This window comes from Halyomorpha halys, unplaced genomic scaffold (genome assembly GCF_000696795.3).
Source record: "Halyomorpha halys isolate HHAL.00 unplaced genomic scaffold, Hhal_1.1 Scaffold65.1, whole genome shotgun sequence".
NCBI lineage: Eukaryota > Metazoa > Arthropoda > Insecta > Hemiptera > Pentatomidae > Halyomorpha > Halyomorpha halys.
The window spans coordinates 578,768-597,749 of record NW_027109066.1 but is presented as its reverse complement, the minus strand read 5'-3'; the positions used below and the strand labels follow the sequence as shown (position 1 = coordinate 597,749).

The 18,982-nt window shown below is 31.1% G+C and overlaps 1 protein-coding gene across 1 annotated transcript in view; it reads left to right on the top strand.

Moving 5' to 3' along the window:
- gig (tuberin) overlaps positions 1 to 18,982 on the top strand; it is a gene marked incomplete in the record, with an annotated part of 56,248 nt that overhangs the window by 19,470 nt on the left and 17,796 nt on the right. The window contains 13 exon segments of the mRNA XM_067047282.1: positions 92 to 213; positions 2,827 to 2,995; positions 4,832 to 4,993; positions 5,078 to 5,274; positions 5,369 to 5,485; positions 9,444 to 9,604; positions 9,704 to 9,858; positions 11,229 to 11,272; positions 11,359 to 11,449; positions 14,044 to 14,121; positions 14,191 to 14,318; positions 14,908 to 14,998; positions 16,931 to 17,081. Of these exon segments, the coding sequence (XP_066903383.1) occupies positions 92 to 213; positions 2,827 to 2,995; positions 4,832 to 4,993; positions 5,078 to 5,274; positions 5,369 to 5,485; positions 9,444 to 9,604; positions 9,704 to 9,858; positions 11,229 to 11,272; positions 11,359 to 11,449; positions 14,044 to 14,121; positions 14,191 to 14,318; positions 14,908 to 14,998; positions 16,931 to 17,081 (1,666 nt within the window).

The following is an 18,982-nucleotide window of genomic DNA, read 5'->3' as shown; positions in this document are numbered from 1 at the left end:
AATTGCCAGTCTCAAGAAAGAAATTTAAAGATTATAAAAAAATTATTTATTTTAAACAACTAAGCATTGTATTATTTGTATCCGAATATAGATTGGAAAGTGATGCTGATGTTACTTCAAGAATTGCCCCAGATGCTGAAGTCTTGTGCTCTTTTCTTACAGAGAGATTACTCTTCGGACATTGATCTCATAGCTAATACTATCAGTTCATTGGTTCGTATCCCTTTGCTGTAGCATTTTGTAATCTCTAATATAATTTGTATACAGTCTAATGAAGATCTAATTGATTTTGTAAGACTTTTATTAATGTGATTGTCTTGTAAAAATAAAATAAAATAATACCTAGATTAGGATTAGTAAAACAAATTGTTTATTAAAAATTTACTATGGAGGATGATTCACAGTCACAATAAACAATGTAAAGAAGTTATACAAAAAATAATGAGGTGTAGATAGTTGACCGTAGATTAATGATTGGAGAAGTTTGTCGGGGGGTGCGGTCAGCAAAGAACAACATAAATAAATAGATATGGTTTTGTTTATTTATGTTGTTCTTTGTTGACCGCACTCCCCGACAAACTTCTCCAATTATACAAAAAATAATTAATGATGAGAGATAGTTGACCATGAATAAATTATATGAGAAGATAGTTGGGGGTGCGGTCAAAATAAAACACAAATAAATATAAGAAGATGTAGGGGTTCTAAACGAAAATGGAACAAATAGTTTATAACTATTTTAATGTCCGACGTTTTGCCCCACTTTGCAGGGCTTCATCAGGGCTGTTCAAAGCGAAAGGTTGAACTGACTGTCCTGACCATCTTCTTATATTTTAATTTTTACGGTCAACTATATATACATATATAAAAAACAAATAAGTTGATGTAACTTATTTAATCGTGCCAATGTTTCGGCTAGAATTTCTAGTCTTCATCTAGGGCCTAAGAACAGAACAAGATAACAACCAATGAATATAGAAAATAAAATATAAACTGAATGATATAAAATAAATACAATGAAGTCTCAGTTATACGAATGTGAGGGGGTACCAAAAAATATTTGTATAAGTGAATATTTCGTGTAAGTGAATACGCTATACATATTATGTATGTATATTTTTGAGAATTTTTTTCTCGTAATTAGTAGGTACATATAAAGAAAAAGAAAAACAAAGCAAAGTGAAAAAAAAAAGTATTTATTATATACAAATTTAATCCGAATTTTTTAATTTTTGACAAAAAAATTGTGTTACGTTTGTTTGTTTCATGTTGTTTTTTGGCTGAATACATGATTCCTTCGCATTCTGGTTAGGTGTTAAATTCCTTCTCGCTAATTTCTTTCGCATATTAAACGTTTTACAACTTCAAATGCTTCAAGAGCTTCTGCAAAAATGGAAGAGGCAAAGGATCTTCGTCTTCTGAATTGGAATCGTCCGAGCTTATTATTATACATTAGGGAGTAGAATATAAACATAAAGAGTCATTGGGACTGGATGTTACTTGCGGAAAAAAGTTGTTTACTGTTTCGTTTTTCATGGTATTTTTCGTCCTTTGTCTTGCCACGGAAGAAAAAAAAATTCATAGAACTGAATAAAATTTACTAATATGTGCATAAAGCGGGTCCAAACTTTTCTTCTTATAACTAAGTTTCGTATAAATGGATAATTACATACACATAATTCAGGGGTTTTTGCAGGGGATTGAGAAATTCTTCGCATAACTGAATGTTTCGTATAAGCGAGACTTCACTGTAATTGTATAGAATGGAATTAATAAAATTAAAGTGATGAAAGAAGTGGTAAATAAAATGAATATATGGGCAATTGTTAGTTAGTAAAAATAACATAATTAAGAAAATAAAATGAAAATTTGAAGTTATATAATGCAAAGGAATATGAATATTTTTGTTTATTAATAATTTAAAAATTAAAATTATGGAAAGGAAAAATAAAATTGAGAGAAAGAAAATATATGTAACTAATGAAATATGTAACCATAATATTAAAATAAATAAATAAAATATGAAGTTAAGTTAGAGAAAAGAAGTGTATAGAAAACATTACATAGCACTATTAAATAATTTATTTCAATTATTTTGTGTTATATTTTGATCGCACCCCCCAACTATCTTCTCCTCATATAAAAAATAATTATTTAAAGGCTCTGGACAAAAAGCTTCTAGTTTTAAAAAAAAATCAGATGTATGATTTAATTAGGTTAGCAAGATTAAAATTAATTTTCATACATTATATTGATTTTTAAGATCAATAAATGTTAATTGCTAAAGTTTTGGGATTTCTTCCCAAGAGAAAAATGATTTATTTCTTAATATATTAACACATATATTAATATGTGTGCTAACCAAATATATTACGTTGCTACAAGACACAACGAACTAATCGGTCTGCTATTAGATATTACTAACAATTTCTTTCTCTTTTTTTTGTTTTGTGGGAGAACGTATCTGGCCAGTGGGCCTAATGGTCCTTTTTTATATTTTTCATTATAACTAAATATCACTTCAATTAAACACACTATACAATGTTGTTAAAAAAACCAAAATAGACGTAATATAACTAACTAGTCGTATTTTTTTTTACTGAAGTCTGAAGCTTTTTTCTTAGATGATTCAGATATACTATGTCCCCCTCTTCAGCATTATATAATTCACTGTTTGTTTTAAAACAGTACATCTACAACTTTATATAATTTGTTACCTTCATTACTGGTGATAATAGAATTTTTTTTTTAATTTATGATGTTTTTTAAGCCAACTTTAGATATTTCTGATTCCAAATTAAAAAAATTATTAATTTTTTTGATTAGGTGATGGATGCTACATGGAACCTACCGGATCGCCTGACCAACACTCCTCCAAAGTTCACTAGATCTGATTTCCATAGTTATGTGTTTCCAGTCGTAACTTCGCTGATACCGTACCATGGACAGCTCGAGTCAGCTTTGCAGCAGAAATTAATTAAAACATTAGAATGTGGTTAGTATATATATATTTTAATATTCAAAAATTATTTGGAGTGAATAAAAAGGAAAATTAATAGTTTTTACTTATTCTCATATCTTAAGTATAGCTTGGGTTAAAATGAAAAGCTTTAATATTAACTTGATAGTAGAATTTTACAACATTTTAGACTCTTAATCTCAGGGGGGGTTTCTCAGCAATCAGAACACTTAGTTAAATTAATATCTGATTTTACAATGTATTTAAATTTAGGTAGAACAAAACTAACAAATTCATACTCTTTTGATGGTTGATGAGTTTTGATGTCTTCTTTCACAAAAATGCTCTGTCAAATGGTCAACAATGGCTTTGTCTTCTTTCCCAAAATGCTCTATCCAATAGTTAACAATGGCTTCCAGTCACCTCTGCTGTATTGTCCTTGTACCGGGCAATTCAAACCAAGAGTCCCTTATTCTTCTTGGGTGACTCTTTGATGTCTACCTCTGAGCTAGAGAAAAGACGAGGAGGACCTCCTGCTTCCAGGAAACATCATTCCCCGCCCACGCCTAAGCAACGAATGATTCCAAAACCAAGCTCTTTTCCTTCTTCTTCTATTGGTGTTCGTTCTCAGCATCGATTGTAGCACTACGGTTTTGAGTTTTTTATTATGATTTTCTTTATGAATAATTTTCTTTAATACTTTTGGCAAAACATGCACCGCCATCTTCTTTGTTTTGAATAACGATCTTTCCACTACATATTTGACTAAACCAAATCGGTTAGCTTCCTTTTTGGTATAACAAAGCAAATGAACAATATTGAAACAATACATAAAATAAAAATATATTAAAAACCCATTATACATAAAAATATACTATTTACTCAAAAAGAGGATGTTACAATATTTATTTATTGTTTTTTTGGGGGGGGTTTTGAGGATCAGTCAATAATACAACTATATTTAGGTGCCGTTTCACAACTTTATTGTTTGCATAATCATGCCAATTGTCTACTACAGCTTGTTCTACATTACTGTGATACAACTTACTCGGGGTTTGTGTAACAACACTATATATATTCTATGTATTTGTACGTATATACATAGAAAAAATAGTGACTATTATTTGTTATTTTCTGCTGACATTTCAACCTACATTGTAGGTCTTGAACAGGGCGACAATAAAAAGATATAAAGGTAGAGTTAATGTTAGGGTAAAAGACTAAAATGAAAAATATAACACATCTCAGAATCTTTCTTCTATATTAAAATTTTATGTAATCTGTAATAATAATTTCCCTGTTACATTTATCATTTAACATCAATTACTTGGTCTCCTCATTGAATTAAATTAATAGATCTTTTAAATAATATATATCTAGATGCATCTGTTCATTTTATTAGTTTAGTTAATAATTTATATATATTTTTTAACTCCTCCTTTGTATTTTATTATTTAATTATAAAAACCAATGTCAAGTTCTATGGTACTTCCAGCCGTAAATGTCGTAGAGAGAAGGTTCAAATTTTTATAACACTTTTTTTTCCTATTATATAAAACTATTTACCTTTCATGTTTTATCAGTATAATTGTGGGGTCGTGCTGAAGAGGAAGTCGTGCTGACTAGGCTGAGAATAGGTGACACGAGGCTCACTCACTCCTATCTTATCTTATGTCCGTTTTACACCAATAAACCAAAACAAACAAACTACACCAAAAAAAGAGTATAGGTACTATTGCTCGTGTTTAATTCCCACTGAGATTAAATTTAAAAATAATTCTTAACTTCAATGAGTTTTATTATAAATAAAAAAAAACTTTTGTTTCTGAAACCTTTATTTTTATAGCCTAATGTATGTATTTGATTTTCTAGGTTTGGCGATCAGATCCGCTCGGCAATGTGTTTTCGCGCTTACTTTATGTGTTCTTGAAATGCAGGATGCCATGGTGAAACTCCTTCCTGAAGTTCTTCTGAACTTGTCAAAGATCTCCGCTACCGTACATATAGCTATTCCAATTTTGGAGTTCCTTTCAAGTAAGTTTGTTTCAATATAAATATTTTCAAGTTTCATCATTATTTTGATTTAATTATGTTTAAATGATTTTTTTTTTTTTCAAGCTTTAACGCAGTTACCAAAAGTCTTTGCAAACTTCGTCGGAGATCAGTATATGTCTGTGTTTGCCATATCTTTGCCGTATACAAATCCTTTTAAATATAATCATTACACAGTTTCTCTCGCTCACCATGTGATTGCCGCTTGGTTTTTAAAATGTCGTCTCCCGTTCAGAAGAGATTTTGTTAAATTTATAATTACGGTATCTATATTTTGTTACTTATTTATTATTATTAATTTTTTAAAATTATATTTTGATTCCTTAAGTAATGATTAAAATTGTGTATCGTTTTCAGGGTTTAAAAACAAATATATTTTTATGCTTTGAAGATCTGCATTTAGGTGTAAGGAGTAGTGAGTTAGTTAATGAAGATTCATCTAATCGGAAAAGAAGTTCCAGCCTTACTGAGCAGGTATAAGCTTATTTTATGATTTAGGCTTCTTTCTTTGTTTTTATTGTTTTATTTCTCATAAATTATATAATTCTTGTTAAGTGTATTGTTGGTTAAACAAATTTCTTTTTGTGGTGAGGTAGATTAATAAAGATTAGATCAAGAAGAACTAAGTAAAAATTTGAGTTGTCAGGTCACCAGCAACTTTGAGGGGTAAATTTTAGCGTTTAAAATAGGGGTGGAGCATCTACTTGAGAGAATGACTGCAGAATCATCACGTTCATAGATTCTCAAGCAGCTATATAGACTCTGACTCAGAATGGTACAGATGACTTGGTAGTGATCGGGTGCCGAAGGGTCTTGGAACAGCTCCTGCCGAGAGGATTCTATGTAGTGTTGTGATGGATTCCTTCACACTGCCAAATTTATGACTATTAAAAAGAAGATGCACTTTCCAGAAAAGGTTCCTTTGAGTCTCAACCAAACTTTCCCTGCTTTATAACCTTGCTGAACAAACGTTCGATGGAAATAAAAACTTGTAGCTTGTCTGAGGTATGAGAAAGTAACGGGAGGTAAATTATGGACTAACCTTATTAATTGAATTGGAGAAGATGGTCGGGGGTGCGGTCAGCAAAAACAACATAAATAAACAAAAAATTATTTATTTATGCCGATGTTTCGACCTGAGTTTCAGGTCTTCATCAGTAAGGTTAGCTGAACTGAGATTTAGCTAGGATTTCCTGCTTACCTTCCTGATGAAGACCTAAAACTCAGGTCAAAATGTTGGCATAAATAAATAATTTTTCATTTATTTAAGTTCTTTTTGTTGACCCGCACCATCTTCTCTAATTAGTAATCTACGGTCAACTATCTACACCTCCTTATTAATTGAACCGTTTCCGAGGAACTTGCCTAGAAGAAAAAATACTGCCTGTTTCAGAATGCAGATGGCACAATTTTCTTTTTAATCATTTGTTTTCTTCCTAATGGAGCCAGATAGAGATAAGATATTTTTGTGAATTTTTTTAAAATAAAGGAAATAACCATTTATATTAAATTTCACTATTTGCAACGGATATTGTCTCAGAAACCCTGTGCAAGCATTCTCATCTCCAGCATGGTGCTTCCTCTCGCTGTGCCAATGCCCTCAATCAGGTCAGTATACATGAGCCTTGGCCTGCCTTGAGGTTGCCTTCCTCCCGGTCTTGCTTCTAGAAGCCACGTGGCCTTACAGTCATCTCCCATTCTGTTAACATGCCTGAACCGTTTCAGCTGTCTTTCTTCAGTCACCTCTTGGACACATTTTACTCCTAGTTCATCGCGTACGCTTTCATTCCTTATTTGCTCTCGGCTGGTTTTTCCTAATATTTTCCATAGGAATTTCATTTCCACAAAAACAACCTTACTAGGATGACGGTCCAGGGCTGTCCAGCTGTCCGATCCACATAGTAGTATTGGGAGAAAAAATGATTTGAATAGCAGAATCTTCCTGCTCAACTCCTGCTTTCCAATGAGTATCAGAGATATCTTGTAGAATATTCCATTGGCCTTTTGGACTCTATTCATGACCTGGTCTGTTCTTCCATCCTTGCAGATCATTGTTCCCAGGTAGCAGTTGGTGTAATTTTGCTCAAGGTTCTCTCCATTGCAAGTGATTCTGAGATCTTCATTCCTTCTTCCAACACACATAACCTTGCTTTTGGCAGCATTGATTTGCATACCTCTTAGTTGTAGTTCTAACCACTCATCCAAAGCAACCTGGAGAGATTCAGCATTGTCCGCCAAAATAACCACACCATCTGCATATATCATTGCCTGCACCAACACTGGGCCATTTCCAAATGGCATCCATGAAAATTATGAACAGCAGAGGGCTCAGGCTATCGCCCTGTTTAACTCCCTTAAAGAAATGGAATGGTTCAGACTCAGTGCTGCCTAACCTTGTTTCTCCCTTAGGGCCTTGATATACTGCCTTGATTGTACTTATGAGATTTTGTGGGATTCTCTTATCTTCCAATGCATCCCATATTTTCTGTCTAGAAACATGGTCGAAAGCTGCCTGTAAATCTAGGAAAGCTAGGTATACTTCTTTACCTCTATCCGATGCCTTCTTTACAGTCATTCTCAGGGAGAAGATATAATCTTGGGTCTGCCTACCGGGCCTAAAACCTGTCTGTTACTCTTCCAGATCTTCTTCCACTAGTTTTCTTAATCTTTGTTCCAGGATCCTAGTGTATACTTTATATACCACTGATGACTGACATATAGGGCTGTAATTATCACACACACTTTGGCTTCCATTCTTATGGATTGGGATAATGATGTTGTTTTCCCATTCCATTGGTATCTTTTTGGGATCCCAAACCTTGACAAGTTCAAGTTTTGAGACACTTGACAAGTTCATGTCCCCCATGTTTTATAAATTCGGGTGCTATCCCATCTGGCCCAGCCGCTTTTCCTTGCTTTATCTTAGCCATAGCTGCTTCGACTTGCTCCTCTTCTATGGAATCATCCATGTCTGGGACTTCTGGTTTAGTTATTCTACCTCTTGTATGGCAGTCTCAAAAGTTCTGCCACCTTTCTTCCGTTCTGAATTTTTCTTGTAAGTATTTCCTCCAAGCATCCAGTATGTCCTTGTCTTCTGTTATCAGCATGCCATGCTCTTCCTTTACACTCCTCATAGGCTTTGCTTTTTCGTTCCTTAGTGCTCTTGTGATGTCCCAGAATTTCCTTATATTTTCTTTATAGTTTTTATCCACCGAATTCCTCCCAAGATTTCCTCTTAGCTTCCTTAACTAATATTCTGTTAGACTTGTTCCTTTTCTCTATGTGCAAAGCCCAATCAATATTCTTGTAAATATTTTTTTAAATAAAGGAAAATTTGGAAAAGAAATAACCACTAAATATTTATATTTTATTTCACTATTTGTGACGGATATTTTCTCAGAAACTTGAACTAAACTACTTAAACATTTTTTGTACCTTAACGTCTATGTACGATAATCCAAAATGTGAAAAACCCTTTTTTAGTAAGAAGTGACTTATTATATTTTACCATCTAAGCACAGATATATTTGTTGTATTTATTTACCAGATAAATTTTTCATACATTATAATATTTAAATCTTGTAGAAATAAATAATAGGAATTAAATTACTTTCTTATCCTTAGAACCCCAATGTTTCGGCCATCCTCAAGGATATACTTAAATATAAATCTACACCTCACATCCAATTATTTAAAAACATTATTGACAAGTCAAATCACCCGATGAAACAATAAATTAATAGGGAATCATTTTAATTATTAATAAGCTAGTCTTAGCTTAGGCCTAGTTACCTATGTTGTCACAATTTCATTAATTTTTAAAACTTTTAATTTTAGATGATCTTAACACTATCAACTATCTTATTAACAGACAAAATAGGTAACTAGACATTAGCTTAAGCAAGCTTATTAATAATTAAAATGATTCCCTATTAATTTATTGTTTCATCAGGCGATTTGACTTGTTATTAATGTCCTGGGCATAATAACCTGCAAAATGTTTTTAAATAATTGGATGTGAGGTGTAAATTTATATTTAAGTTTATCCTTGAAGATAGCTGAATTGGCCGAAATGTTGGACCGTTGATGATATAATGAAGAGTGTTGAAACTTAATATGGACACTAACTAATTTATTTAAACAATAAATACCAGTCTCAAGTAATTGAAAAGATTATATATAAACTATTTATATTAAAAATATAGCTATTTATCAAAAAAGAGGAATTACAAAATTGTTTACAGATGTATTTGTCATAAATATTTTTCAGATGTAGAGGGTGTTTTAGGGTTGTATCCTAACTGAAAATATGAATTAAGAAAAACTATTTCTTAATTATTTTTCTTCACTGCTACTCCTTTTTATTTATTATAGTATATTACAAATTATAGTATTGTTTTTTTTATAAATATATGATATTATTTCTTTGTAGGGGAGCCGTAAACGTGAGAACCGTCCATCTGTCTCTTCTAGGCTGGACCTGAAACCTCCGATGGATGAAGCACTCGTTTCATTCCACAAAGAGCTAACCGAAACTTGCTTGGATCTTATGGCCATGTATACATTCTCTACCTGTTCTCCGATTCCAAAGAGGTTTGTTATTTGATTGATTAAATATGTTTGTTTGTAGGAATGTATCCTTTATAAAAAGATTTGGGTAATTATTCAATAAAAATCACTCTTGAATTTCAGAAGTAGTTGTGCTGAGAAAATTTTAAATGGTGGACAAAGTATGACGTGGTTGGTCGGTAACAAATTGGTCACCGTTACGACTAGTGGTTGCACATTAAAAGCATTGAAGCATGGCTTCTGTGATCACTGTTATCAAGATTGCAGGGTTAGGCCAGGTTAGTATTCGTTTAACCAAGTATTAATTTATTTTTTTAACTTTATCTATGTATGAAATTATAGTGTAACCTGTCTACACTGGTTAACCATGGGTCCAATGGATTTGTCCACTGAGAATGGGCATGTTATATAAGTGCGCATTAAAAAATGTGTCAGGCCTATATCAAAAAGATGAATATAAAATGAGTGCAGTAAAAGAAAGACTCAAATAGTAATAGTAGTTAAAGTATTTAATATAAGATGGTCTGAGTGCGGTAAAAAAAAAAAACTCAAATAGTAAAATAACTATTTGAGTTTTTTCTTTGATCACACCTGAACCATCTTCCTTTTATTAAATTATTTAATGTGAGCTAACCTTCTGCCCCTCTCTGTAGCGTTTCATCAGGCTTACTGAATGGAAGTAAACACAAAAATCATTTTTATTTAAAAAATCTCAAATCTGGATTTTCTTTTCTCTTTATTTCTTTCATTTCTTTTCTCTGATGTTGAACTAAAAAAAAAAAAAATTGCCTTGAAGGAGCATTCATCTCGAATTTGAAGAAAATCAAAGAATGCATTAAATAGTTTACAGAAAAGTTTGGAATATATGACTATGAGAGAAAATGCAATATCTAGTATAAACCAAAATAAAATAAAATAAAAATTATTTAACATTTATTAAATATAATCTTAACTTAATTTAAATATTAAAAAGATGAAATAAAAATTTTATGATTGCTAAAAATTATTTAACATTTATTAAATATAATCTTAACTTAATTTAAATATTAAAAAGATGAAATAAAAATTTTATGATTGCTAAAAATTATTTAACATTTATTAAATATAATCTTAACTTAATTTAAATATTAAAAAGATGAAATAAAAATTTTATGATTGCTATTAAATACTTGGTGGTTGAGCCTCGATCGTAGTTCTCAGTTTGTTGGAATGTTTTCTTCTGGTGATTCCACATGATTTATGTTCTACTTCACAATTAGATTTAAAATAACTTTAAATATTGTTTGTTCAATTATCATTTCACTTATTTGACTACGTTTACTGAAAAATTTCACTGTCTGTATTTTTTAACTAGATTATTGCTAATCTAACTAAATTTTTAATTAGATTATTGCTTTTTTTAAATTTTTATATTTCTTTATATAATATTTGTGAAAAGATTTGACATAAAATAATTCTCTAGTGGTTCCATTTATGTGTATTTATTTATTTATATTTACCTCACATGTATACATAAATTTACCTAAGCTTATTCATGATATAATGATCAAGGTCGCTAAGTCGAGATAAGAAATATCAGATAATAGTCAAGTAAAATCAAGGTTCAGTTGATTATGAATAAGTAATCATTTTAAAAATTTTTTTCTAGCTCCACCGACGGCTATGAAAAAAGAAGATTCTAAACCACCTGAAGTAAATTATTTAAATCTTTAAAATTCTTTTTATATTAAAATGCTGCGTGTTCATTTATATTTAATTTATTTTGTCATAAATTTCAGACCATCGCGACCTCAAGTACAGCCACTACTGCACCCGATGGGGAGCTACCTCCAGTGCCTCCTAGTAATATAGAATTTCCTAAAGTAACAGGTGAAAATTAAATGACTACCATTTTATATTGCATATTTAAATAATTTTGTGATTAATTATTGATTTATTATACAGTGTAATCTCAGTAATCCAAACTAAGGTTTTCCGAACACTCCATCTCGGTAATCCGAACTAGCATAAAAAAATGTTACTTTTTTTTAGAAAACTCAGCAAGCATTAACATTTTTTGTTTTCAAATAGAAGTGCAAATATGTGAAGGTTATTTTTATCTTCCTGATCTATAAGCAGGTTATAGTAATCACCGTGAAAATCAAAAGTGGAAAGTTTTAGAGTTTCAATATTGGGTAATCTAATTCCTATTGAAGTGTTGAGAATATATTTTGTTGGTTTTAGAAATACATAACATCTATTATATAAATCATTTGATTCTGTACAACTAATTTAATTAAATCATCACTTAGCATTATTAATGATGTAAAAGAAAACTATTTTTTTTTTTAATTTTAAACTGCAAATTTTCAATAAAATATGTAGAAAAAAATGAAATAAATATAAATAGTTATGTACATTCATATTACTTAATTTTTTTACACCTTTTTTCTTAATACTTTCTTTAATCCGAACTTTTTAGTTTGGATTACTGAGATTACATGGCTGTTTCAAAATGTTAAGAAAAAGTAATTTGTTATTTTTGAAGAATTGTTCTTTTTGAGCTGCGAGCCAGGAATGCACTACCTCTTTCATTGCTTCGATCTAGGTAAATCGACATATGCCTTTTTGAGTGGGCGAAACAAGTGATAGTAACAGGAAAACTGATGCTTATGGTTTTTTGGGACTCACAAGGTCCTGTACTGGAACATTATGAGGAAAGGGGCATAACAATAAACAGTGCATGTTACAGTGAGATGCTTACTGCCAAGCTATAGCTTGCGATTTGGACCAAATGCCTCCATCCTCCATTTAGTCCCGTTCTTGCCCCTTCTCTCACTTGTTTGTTCCACTCAAATAAACATTAAGGGGCCGTCGAATTACCTTGGACAAAGCAATGAAAGAAGCACTGCATTCCTGGCTTGCAGCTGAACCGAAAACCTTCTTTTATGAGGTTCAACATCATGAAGCTTCTACAACGATGGATCAAGTGTGTTGAAAAGCTAGGGGACTGTGTCGAAAAATGATATACTTGTAAGTTTCCTATTTGATTACAATAAAATTTTATAACTATATTGCGGATAATAATTGACTTACCCTCGTACTTGCTCAATAATGCTAACCACTATGTTATCTATTTGATCATTGTTTCATTTTGAACCTCATTTCTTCTGACTTATAAAAATTGGTTACTTTCTTTCTCTCAGCCCTACTATGAAGTGACTTAATAACCTCGACGAGTAAGATCAAACCAAAAACTCGTAATAAATGCAGGAGTTAAGAGTTCTTAGATAAACATTTATTTTCATAAAATTAAGAAATCAAATATAAATACAAGTTTAAAATACTATTTTCTTATGCTAACTTCCGCAAGTTATTATGAGAAAAAATCCCTGGTTTGTCTGTGGGTGTAAACTAAATTGAATGAACCCTGTTCTAGCTACCTTTACAATAGATTACCTTTGGCACTGTCTTTTATATCAGGAATGAAAACTAACGCTATTCCATAGCAGCACTATTTGTCCTGTCTCTTTTTTATTTTTATTTTATACCAGATCGGCCTAACATGGTTGATGTAACCGTTATATTATATATATTTTTTAACAGTTGATTATGGGAGTATAGTCTCATACAAAAGGCATCTCTAACTATATACAATGTTCTTATTAAAAGAAAAAATAAAATAAATAAGAATAATGCTTCTTAATAAAAGAGGAAAATAAAATTAATAACTAAACATAATGATATTGGTACACTTAAATAAAACAAACAATTGCCCTCTAATAGTAAAAAGGAACAAGTTAATTTGAAAAAGGGATGAGAGAAGAAAAGAGAGAAAAAAAAAATAATGAATAAATAAAATGAGTAATAATAATAAGTAAAATAAAGGTAGTGTGACTACGAATTAATTTTATATTTATTAAAATTTATAACAGAATGTCCTGCAACAGTCTGGGCTTCAGTCTTTGGGTTGAGGTTGGGTTTCCCAGGTTGTAGGTCACTGCTCCTTAAACTGTCGGCAACTGAGAGTGGCACTTCATGAACCGTTTTTTGATGTAATCCTCTATTGACTCCATCTGTAATTCGCGATGCAATTGGCTATTTCTTATGAACCAAGGAGCATTAACTGCGATTCTTAAGACTTTATTTTGAAAAGATTGTAGTTTTTTTTCCTTTTCGTAAAGGATGCCGCTCCCCAGACTTCACAGCCTTACATCAGCAGTGGCCTGAGGGTTGTCTTGTTTCAAATATATATATATTTGTCTCTCCTCTGTAATTTCCACAACCTTCTTAGTTTACTTAACTGTTATATATTAGATAATTGACGACATGCTCCTGATTGAAACCTTGAACATAGGTCATCGTTTTATTGGAGAAAATATTGTGAAAGAAAATTTTCAACATATATTCGGGCAGTTATGGTGCTTTGAGATTTACATAAAGTTAATATTAGGAACTAAAACAAATTTTTTTTTTCCCTGCAGGATTTCACAGACCTGAGAGACAAGTTTGTGCGTGTTGGTGTAAAACCTGGGCCGAAATTCTCATAAAAAGAGCTACAGGTTAGTTTTAGTTTTGTATATCTAATAGAGATTGTTCTGTTTATTGTTTATCATTTTGATACTTGTTAGGTGCTGTGTCTTGGACGATGAGGCTTTCTAATGAACTACATTCTCTTCAGTGCCCAAAAGATTATGTGACTTCTGAAATTTGCTCATACACACTACCCCCGCTGAGTTCTATCAGTTATGAGGATCAGGTAATTCAATTAATTTAGTCCTGGAAGACAATAGAATTCAATTGTATGCAAAATGAGGGATACCTCCCAAAAACATTTTCCCAACTCAATTGATTACGGTGGAGAGAGAGCCACGTACTCACGAGTGCCTCGGGTGGTTTGTTTACTTCTTGTGCAGTAAAAATACTTTTGACCAACCCTTGCTGTCTGCAAAATTCCTTCATCGATTCTACTAGGGGTTTGGAATAACTGCTATTCAACTGTTTGTCGATAAGAAGATATATGCAGTTGCTGATTATGGTTAGGCAAAGGTCTTTTCACTATAAAAATTTGGCAGTGAACAACCAAAGGATTTTTTAACTCTATATTTTAAAATCATTGATTATGTTCGGAGTTGGACTCCCTGATTCTGTAGTATCATTATTTCCCTTCCAGCCGATATTGTGGATAATATCAGTGAAAGTCTTTACAGATACCATAATTCTATTGAGATAGAATTATTCTATTTAAATTTTAAAGAAATTATATATATATTTTTTATTTTCATGTGTATGCAATCACTTCTTGGTTTATTAAATATATTTATTTTATGTTTTCCTTATTTTGTTAGGTCTCTGTAAGAAATGAAAGGGTTGCATCTGAACCAGTTAGTATACCATGTTCTCCGATTCGAAAAAATCTTCACGATTTCGAAGAATTTGGTAAGAAAAATATTTTAACTATTATTTATTTTTATAAATAACTATTTATTATTTATTAGTTTGAGTAACTGTTACGTTGTATAACACCATTCTAAGGAATCCTCGTAAGGACTATATCTTCAAATGTATAGCTTTAGCTCTGGAAATATAATTGCATGAAAAGAAACATTCATTGTTTAGCTAAAACTCTAAAATGAAGCATGGTCAACTGTTCTGCATCACTGAGGTATTATTTGAAAACCATACGAGAAGTGATTTCGTTGTTTCATTAATGCTTAAATATTGTGTCAAAAATGGTGGGTGATAGAGAAAAAAGTTGAGACCAAAATAGGCATTTTGGAAATAAATCAAATTATATTGGGTATGCAACTTATATTTCCTTCCTTCATTAAGTATTAGCTAAAGTGCAAAGTTTTAGTCAAATGTTGACCTCCATTTTGTTATGTACTTAGTGCTTGCTACAGAAATGAAGTAACCTCTCAAAGAGAATGTTAGCAAGAATCTTTTAAGCTCCACGTTGCAACGAAACAATGCCTTGAAATTTATGTTTCTGTATTTTCTTTGTGAAATGTTCTTGTATCTCCTCTTTAATGTGTTACGTTAGAGTTCTTGTTTTCCTGCAGCAGGACTAGTCTAGTTATATTTTCTGATAATTAGTTCGTTATTGATATTATGGATACTTAACAAGATTTTTATTTTTTTTGCATTTCTTGTCTCACTATAACTTTTTTAATAAAAGGAAGATGATCTGGGTATGGTCAAAAATAACTCAAATAGTAAAAATAGTATTTATTATGAGCCAATGTTTCGTCGATACTTTGTAAGGCTTCATCGGTTCTGAAAAAGAAACGGACAACTAAAAATAATCAACTAAGTAAAAAAATAAGGTAACATGAAATAAAAATAAACTAAGGTGGGGCTAAAAACATTGTAAAAATATATAAAAATGAAAAAAAGTAAATTAAAGAAAATAAAAATGAGATTTAGAGCAAAACATAGAAATAAACAAGAAATATAAAAAAGTATTAAACTTACTATAAAAAAAAAGAAAAAAAAGGTAAGTGATAAAAAATAAAAAAGTTGATAAAAGAGAAATATAAAACAAATACAGAACACACTTAAAGACAAAGAATGAAATAAAGGCCATGAAAAAAGGAAAATGAAGAACAAAATTATTTTTGACCGCACTTGGACTGGGCTATCTTCCTTTTATTAATTGCGCATGGTCAATAAACGATTTTTCTTTAATAATTATGAGAGATAGTTGACCGTGTTGTAGGCGCTCGATCTTCCAGCGAACAGGTTCGTTTTTATTCTTCTTTTTTGTTTTCTTTCCCCTTTCTTTATTTCACTCTTTCCCCTTATTTTCTCCACTTTTATCCATTTTCCTTACCCGCGTTATAAGTTTTGTACACTATACTTATAATTTGCCTCTTTATCATCTATTATTGTTACATATATTTTCTTCCTCTCAATTTTCATTTTCTTTTCATATTTAAATTTTAAATTAATAATAACTAATATGTTCATACTTCTTTGCATTATATAACTTTATTTTTATTTCATTTCCTTAAGTAAGTTATTGTACCCGCTTTTTCAATTACCTATGTATACATTTTATTTCCCGCTTCTCTCATCACTTCATTTTATTAATTCTATTTTGTAAAATTATTCATTGTATGTGTAAAACTATTCTGTTTATACTTTCTTTTTATATTTTTTTATTTTTCTATACTTACTGTGGTTGTTATCTTGTTTTGTTTTTAGCCCTGAAGAAGGCTAGAAACTCTAGCCGAAACATTGGCACATTAAAATAAGTTAATCATACTTATTTGTGTTTCTCATTGACCGCACCCCCAACCATCTTCTCCTCATCGATTTTTCTTTAAGTTTTTTAATCTTTATAATAATTATTCTTTATTTAATTTTCAGAGGAAGGTAGTGGGAGGAGTAGAAATCCCGTACGAAGATCTAATTCCAGCCCAGAAATGAGTTCCAACTGGAAGAATCCTCTACTCACTCCCGAATCCGAATTTGATTTTACTGAAAATAAAAAGAAACAAACTTACTCAAAGGACATGAGGTTAGTGAATTAAAATGTTGTAATCATTTTTTAACTTCTCAATGCTTTTTCATATTTTCAGAGCTCAGATCAGTTTGTTTTCTTGCCTTGTAGGTAGCCATTTTAGGAAGGTTATATTTAGGGATCAACACTCCGTAAACTTTTATTCATAGAGGGTGTTAGGCCACCTAAAATCTACTCTCTTTGTAGGAAAGCTTAACAAAAAAAAACAAAAAGAAAAGCTGGCTCAGATCGAAACATTTATTTGTTAAGTATATACAACAAAAAGAAAAATATAAATTAAAATTAAAAAGATAAATCTTCCAAAAATATAGAACAAAATTAAAATGATAAAAATCGTCTTTAAGCAAAATTATAGTTGAAAAAAAAAAAAATTGCTAGTTACAATTTTTTTTACAAATTAATGAACTCCGATGGGTTGGGGTCCTGAATTCAGTTCCGAAAAGTTCGGAGACCACGTTCTGTTCTTAATAAACATAGGTGGGCCCACACAGCGAACTGGCGCTAGGATGATCACGCAGCAAAGTCTGGTGACTGGAGTAAAGCAACTGATCAACTATACCAACAAGTCGATTGGGCGACTTACCATACCAAGTCGAAGGGGCGATGTACCATTCCAAGTCAATGGGGCAACTGTACGTAGGATACTGACCTTATTGGCCACCACATGTAGTATTGTTGTGACAAATAATCCCACTGGCTGGTATTTCACCATATAAACATTACCACAAGTATAATTCCCTTTCTTTAAAAAAAAAACATACTTCTAACTAAAATACAAATTTAATAAAGTAATTAAATCTATTTACTGCCTTATTAAAATATTTACATTTTAATTAATATATATGGCGTTAAAAGAGGGGCAACTGCTGTTTCCATTGGAAAGAAAGATGGTTTTATATTTGAAATATATATTTATCATATGTTACAACTCTGTTTTTTTATAATGTTTCAAATTAATTATTTAATTTCAAATGATATTTTCTGAAAGTATGAAGTTTAAATGGGTAACTTTGGGCAAGTTCCATCTATTTCCCAATCCATTGCATAATGCATTGAAAGAGAATTTTTATTTATTTATCCTTAGCAACTTTTAAGAATTCGATTACTCATAATCAAGTAAACTTGACTTATCAACTTCTTCAGACTAGGTACAGATTTAATCTTTGACTAAGGATATACAATTTTATATTTATTTATTTTAAAGAAGGAAAAACCCTTAATTCTTCTTACTTCCTTTATTTATTTTTTTTGGATGTTTCACACAAACTCCATAGTCCAGTACATCTTAATTATTTAATGTCCTATATTCACCACATATTGAATTATTTAAACCCATATTGATATTTATTGCCTCGATAATAAAATGTTATATTTTATCAATATTCTCGATCTACTTGTCTGTTACCTACTGGATTGTCCAAACTTTGGAGATGGGTCCAAATTGTGTGTTTTTTTTATAAATAAAAAGGAAAATCTGTACGACTACAACCCATGAAGGGTCATCAATCATGCTTTACCTCCAATTAAAGCTACCTACTTTATAAGGCTGGGTGCACTCCAGAGGGCTCCTGAACCCTCAGGGTTGACGCACGGCTACAGTAACAGAATAAATAATTATTGGAGAAGTTTTTGGAGGGTGCGGTCAGCAAAGAACAACATAAATTAACAAAACCATATTTATTTATCTTATGCCGACATTTCGACCTGAGTTTCAGGTCTTCATCAGGGGTTCTGGCGTAGAAGGTAGGCCTAAAACTGTTGGCGAGTTTTAGGCCTACCTTCTATGTCATAACTCCTGATGAAGACCTGAAACTCAGGTCGAGACATTGGCATAAAATAAATAAATATGGTTTTAAAATGGATTTAGTGAATGACATAATTTCTTCCTTATTAAACTA